The sequence below is a fragment of the Rhodnius prolixus genome, unplaced genomic scaffold (genome assembly GCF_049639745.1).
Source record: "Rhodnius prolixus isolate KJV_2025 unplaced genomic scaffold, Rpr scaffold_3, whole genome shotgun sequence".
NCBI lineage: Eukaryota > Metazoa > Arthropoda > Insecta > Hemiptera > Reduviidae > Rhodnius > Rhodnius prolixus.
This window is the reverse complement of record NW_027411603.1, coordinates 16,453,996-16,460,569: the sequence shown is the minus strand read 5'-3', so window position 1 is coordinate 16,460,569 and position 6,574 is coordinate 16,453,996. Positions and strand designations below refer to the sequence as shown.

Sequence of the window (6,574 nt, the reverse complement as noted above, 5' to 3'; positions counted from 1 at the left end):
CAGCGCCGGATCCGACACATTGGTGTTGGGCAGTCTGCATTCAACTCTTCTCATTCCTAAATTATTTATCATTGATTAAATGTTATAATTAGTTTGACAATTAAAGTACCTTTACCATTTTGTTTACGGTTAGGCAGTGCGAATGTGTTCCCGAACTTACCATTTCGTCAGGAATTTGATAACATTTAATTAGATTTTTGCCCTAAATTAAAATTTTACAGGATGCACTTCACAGTTAAGCATCTCCTAACATGTTCTCTGGATCTACACTCAACTTCTTTGAGTAGTTAATTTCTTTTTTAAATATTTTAATTATAAAAGACTGCCTGCTATTCAGAGGAGTCCGTTGAGAAAAGTTTTACTGCAAAACAATTAAAGAGGCTGCAGAGGTACGTTGGCACCTAAATACACATAGAATACTCAGCTAGAGACATCCTTATGAAAATTAATAAGAGTGATAGTAAATATCAAAACCAAAAAGTGGAATATTAAAAGGGAAACTGATCCAAAAGGGCCACAGTCACCGCGATCCTAGGGTTTCGATTCTAAAAGTAAGTTGGTACCTAAAAAAATTCGAGCGTAATGAGAATATTTAATCTCCAGGCAATGACCTTAAACTCTCAATTTGATACTTAGAAATTAATTAAACTTAATACATCAAAACACGTTAGCTATAAAAATTGATATATTTTTCAAAATATAAACTCAATGCTGGAATCACTTGGTCAATTTATGATGATGCCATTCAGATTTATAAGGTGTGACAGGATTTGTATCCTTCATACATCTTAAGACGGTTCGTCTACTATCTCTCACACTGTCCAGCAACTGATCTATTATCAACTCATTATCGCTGGAATTAGAAAAGGGATCGTTGAATTTCTCAATAGTAGCAGAAGTATCAGCTAAAACAAATCAAGTAATTCCATTGGTACATAGTGGGCATTGCAATTAGGCTAAATATTAAAATGTTTATCTTACACCTGAATATGCAAAAATATATAATGAACAATCTAAATGTAATTTCTCCTGTTTAGTTTTTTAATTTCATCTTAATATTAATCTTCTTTTTTTATTTTAAAGGGAAGAAAGATTATTGCCAATTTCAGTTACAATTATTTATTTACTGCCAAGCTTTCATCTTAAGAGTGTAGCTCATATTCTGGGCTCTTAATCATCAAAAATAATCATTTGATTTACATTGTGCCTTTCCTTCAAGAAACTTTGTTTTTAAGGGTATCTCTGGAAACATTCAAATTTTTCTGGTACTTTTCCTTAATCACAAGCATTGTAGGTGGTCTGTCGACGATTAAGAGTATATAATCGAAGTTTTAATGATTGTAAAACGAAATCACGCGACCTAAAACAATATTGTGGCTCACTTCAGCGTAAATGATTTACTTAGAATGTGTAAATGTAGTGAGAAGTGGCAGTAAGGTAGAGGATGTCAATGTGGTTGAACCAAAACAACAATCGCCCACAACTATCTTTTTTATTGGCACTATCCGATCGATTATATGTGACGTCAAGTTTCTGAAGAAGAGGGTAGTTCATTTCCCCCAAGGGGAAAATAAGCATCAAGAGTAATGTACAGAAAGTTTGTGAAATCCCAAAGTTGAGTATTATGCAACTCGGCCGTAAACTAAAATGCGCCACTTTATTCGCAAGAGAAGAAGTTACACTCTTACTCTCAAATTATTTCACTTACTGTGACCCGAACATAACTTATGTTAGCACTACCATTTTAGAAATCTAAAGCAAGTTGTGAATGAACGAGAATTCCGCCCCAAGCATTGGCTGTAACATTAAGACGACAAAGTTCCGAGCGTAATACACGCTCTTTCATAGGTGAAATGGGATTTTCACATTACTGGAGTAGCCCTGAATCTTTAAAGTTTATTCGCTTTTTTGAAATTTATGATATCTGCTAGGTACTCAAGAACTTCAAGTGAAAAACTAGTTCTCAATTTTCTGCCTTAAAAATAATATTATATAATAATAATTCGGCTCTAAAGAAAGAAACGCTGTGAAATCGTTTAATCGAAGAAAAAGGACTGACTGTCTGTAAGAGATCAAAGCGTTCAATATAAGAAAAAGAATTATCGACATCACTGCGCTTACAACTGCTGTTAGTTTAATGACAGGGTTTCCTATATAATTGACAACTTCTTAGTAACTTTCATTGATTAACATTACTACGAAATAGAAGATGCGAATTTCAAATTAATTTCCATTTCATGAATAGCTGGTACTTCCTGAAATCTCAATTCGAAGGTTCAAATGTCAACCGCATTTCTCAGTAACAAGTGACATATGGTTATTAATTTTCCAGTTGCTTTAAATTGACTGATAATTCAAAATCTCTAAAAGGTAATTTACTAAAACACAACTTCTTACTTTTGATTGAACATTTACCAATTAAAAATTCAAATTTGTGGCTACCATTTCATATCATTTTCTAAGCTTCTTTATTTTTCATAATCTTTAATAACAATTTGTTCCTACTATTCAACTTAGTTCTAGCAACTAACCAAAAAATCATTACCTTGATTATGATCTTTCGAATATCCTAATGGTTTTTCTGGGCTCAACCTATATTCAGGATTACCAAAAAGGAAAAGCCGAGGAAAACCAGCACCCAACAGAAGATTTGTGACCAGCACTTGCTTATGCAATGAATGTCCTTCCACTTTCCATTTAAATAATTTACTAAGAGACAGATGTATTAACCATTCTTTATCACTACCACAGTCCGTCATTTTCATTCGGAAATGTCCCATAAAAAAACTATAGTTTAAAACTGCAATATATAGTTCAAGCAAACGAATAAATGATAATTAAAATACTGATAATAGCAAAAGCAATACTAATTAAACTTTATAATATAGACAAATGCTAAATGCATCAAGAATCTCATCAACTAAAAATGTGATTATGTTTACATTTTATTTACTGCTGTTTAAAACATATGTTATATAAGCAAGGTTGTCTATATCGCTTGTTGTCTAAAGAAGGTATAAATATTACAAATACGGAAATTAGAAAGCGCTTCTTCTTTTTAAATCGTTTTATTAGGATGAAAAGAATTTTCAGTTTGCTAGCCCAGCCTCACAAACGACGTGCATAGTGCACCCCAATATTTCTCTAGCTCGTGAACGTCCAAATTGAGCAGTTTTTAAGCACATCCTATGAACTATAGTGGCTCAAGGGAGCTTACCATAAAAAAAATATTAGATTTTTAGATTTGGAATTATTTATAATATTAAGTCGATTATAAATTCGGCTTTATAGCTAGTTCCAATATAATTAAAATATTTAAAATCCAATTTTATTTCAAATATAAATAATACATGTCAAAGTGTCATAAATGAGCTTAAGAATGTAAGAAAATTGAAAGTCAAATCTCAATTTTTTTAGGCGCATCTACTGCTAGAGTCATTGTGCCTCTCTGATATTATTTTGTTTAAGTCTATATTTGTTCAGAATATTTCTGATTTTTTTTTGCCTGAATGCTTTCTTTTTCTGTAAATACCAACAAATTAATTTTGATTTGTAAAAAAAAAAGAAGTCATACTGATATCTTTTAGTTGAATCTTTAAGCTGAACACTTGACCCTAAAGTAATAGCCAATCATACAAATTATTACATCTATAATGAAGTGAAATTAAACTAATAAATAATTACTATAAAATAGAATCAGAAAAAACTAAATAACGAATTGTAGGCAAGTGCTGCTACCTAAGGAGTAGCTGAAATAAAATCTCTTCCATTAGAATGTGTAAGTGCTACTTTCTAGCGGTTCTTTTCTCAACTTTGACTAACTTTAATTAATATTGAATTGCGAAGCTATAAAGAACAATTATGTTAAAATATAAAAAATAAATTCAATTTCAAAATTATTTAAAAGAAGTTAATGAGTTTGAATTTAAACTAAATTGATTTTTTTTTTTTTGTACGGCATGATTTATTTTAACGGAAATTATTCCCAATTACAAGAACTGAATATGGTTTAATGTGCTGAATGAAGTTCGTTAAACTTAATTAAACGAGCTTAAATAAAAGTGAAAGCAGTGAAATGTTAAAACAATAACAACAAATTAGGGAAGGGATTAGCTATGAGGTTAGCATACTGGACTCCCACGCGGAGGTCCCGGGTTCGAATCCAGCAGCTGACCCTTAGATTTTCTCTTCCTAGGAGCTTCTTACAGCTCACTGTCCGGTGATGGACAGTGTTATCTGTAACGAGAGAACACTGTCCGGAGGCCGGCAGTGCACTGGAAAAAGCTCCGTGCGCTAATAACCTCAGCTGTTGATGCGCCAAAAAAAAAAAATAATAATAAAAAAAAAAAATAACAAATTTAACTGTAAAATTAAAATAGAACGAAACACCAGAAATACAGTGAAATTTGGATGTCTGTATTTGTAAAATTAGAATTGTTTTAAACAAAGTACATATGTATATGCCTCACTTTTAATTACGCCTCAAACCAATCAAGAAGAGGCCCATTAACTTTGAAGCTTCTGAAGAGGAATCTGATGATTCAAGCAATCAACTATCGATCAGCACAGGTCAGAAGGAAACTTAAGAACTAGGGTATGGAATAGTAACAAGTTCGTCAGAGTACCTTGTGGAATGATGTAAAATTTGTAAAATAAGATAATGGTGCCAACGCAACACAATAATGTTTTATAACATCGGTAGGGATGATATTTAAGCAGAAGTTCTGTTATAATTCCCTGATCAAACAAATAAGAATGTATTTTATGTGGCTAAATCAGTGTTCGTGTGATATTAGAAGAGTTAACCACAGCATATAGAGAAGGCCTTCCTGTCTTCAATTTCAGTTATTTAGTCTTCAGAAAGTATTGCAGAAAATTATTTTTACAAATTTAAGTCATCAATTTCTTTTGCAGTGCATTGCCGGCCTCCGAATAATATTCTCTTATTACAAGCAACTACATCACCGGACAGTAAACTATAAGGGGCTCCTATGAAAAGAAAATCTAGTGTAAGCAGCTAGGTTCAAATCCGGGATCTCCGCTTGAGAATCTATTGCTTTACCCAAACAGATTATCTTTTCCCTGCTGAAGTACAATATTATTGTGAGGTATTGTTGTAGTTTTTGACGACTGATTCATTAATTCTCAAGGAAGAAAGAATATTTCCTATTTCAGTTATTATTTTTTTATTTTTTGCCAAACTTTCGACCTAGGGACTAGGCCATCTTCAGTGCTTACACTATTACACAATTATACTTTATACATTCTGCCCTGACTGTTTACGTATTGACTGACAGAAGACACACCCCAATCTTAGATTTAACTACGCCAAAAAAAAAAAAATTGTTCTTAGCACAAGCCATGAAAATGAAAAAAATAAAACATTTATGACTAAAATTGGCAATAAGTATTCTTTCATTCCTTTGAACTATTATTCTCATCAATCCGAGGCATGGTAACAGCGGTGAATAGAAGTAAAGGTACGAACATTTTTTAACCACGTCAAGTCTAAATTATATTATTCGTAAGAATACCGCTTACCACAGCTCAAATGTTAATTGAAGTCTTCTAATTACTTTCTTAAAAATACTAATTACGAGGGTCGTTTGAAAAGTCCGTGCAAAGTCAGAGAGATAGCACTACTGGCGCGTATCGAGGTTATGTTTAGTTAGTAGCATCTCTTGGAAGAACACACACCAAGTTTCAGCCAGATCGGTCTATTTCTTTGTGTTTGGCATTCGTTTGAATCGAGGAAGTCGAGTGATTTTCAAAAAATGGACGAAAAAGAATTTCGAGTGTTGATTAAACACTACTTTATGAAAGGCAAAACGCCTGAGGAGACTAAAGAGAAGCTTGATAAACATTATGGTGACTCTGCACCTTCGATTAGAACAGTTTATAAGTGGTTTCAAAATATTCGGAGTGGCCATATGGGCACAAGTGACGCTGAACGTTCTGAACGCCCTGTTGAGGTTACTACTCCAGAAATCATTGATAAAATCCATGATATGATGATGGATGACAGAAGAGTGAAGGTGCGCGAGATTGCTAGTGCTGTGGGCATCTCGAATGAACGGATACATAATATTTTGCATCAACATTTGGACATGACAAAGCTATCCGCAAGATGGGTGCCGCGATTGCTCACGCTTGACCAAAAACGAAATCGTGTGAAGTGTTGCAACAGTTCCACGGTTTGCAGCTGTTCCAGAAGAATCCGCAGGACTTTAAGCGTCGTTTCGTCATTGTGGATGAAACATGGATACATCACTACACTCCTGAGACCAAAGAACAATCTAAACAATGGGTTACCAAGGGGGAATCTGCGCCAAAAAAGGCGAAGACCGTTCCTTCGGCCGGAAAGATTATGGCGACTGTCTTTCGGAATTCGCAAGGAATAATCCTCATCGACTATCTGGAAAAGGGTAAAACTATTACAGTTGCATATTATTCATCGTTATTGGACCGTTTGAAAACCGAGCTGCAAGAAAAACGCCCACGATTGGCCCACAAAAAAGTCCTTTTCCATCACGACAACGCACCAGCTCACACCTCAGCAGTTGTGGTCGTAAAA

General features: G+C 33.8%; 1 protein-coding gene and 1 long non-coding RNA gene across 2 annotated transcripts in view; one reads left to right on the top strand and one right to left on the bottom strand.

Annotated features, from left to right (window-relative positions):
* Nucleotides 1-6,574, top strand: part of LOC141452594 (uncharacterized) — a 51,576-nt gene that overhangs the window by 8,674 nt on the left and 36,328 nt on the right. The window lies entirely within an intron of this gene.
* LOC141452592 (uncharacterized) lies at nucleotides 668-2,956 on the bottom strand. The gene is made up of 2 exons (XM_074124895.1): nucleotides 2,546-2,956; nucleotides 668-905 (listed from the first exon to the last, which is right to left on the bottom strand). The coding sequence occupies exons 1-2, from the start codon at nucleotides 2,778-2,780 to the stop codon at nucleotides 718-720; spliced, it is 423 nt and encodes a 140-aa protein (XP_073980996.1). The 5' UTR covers nucleotides 2,781-2,956; the 3' UTR covers nucleotides 668-717.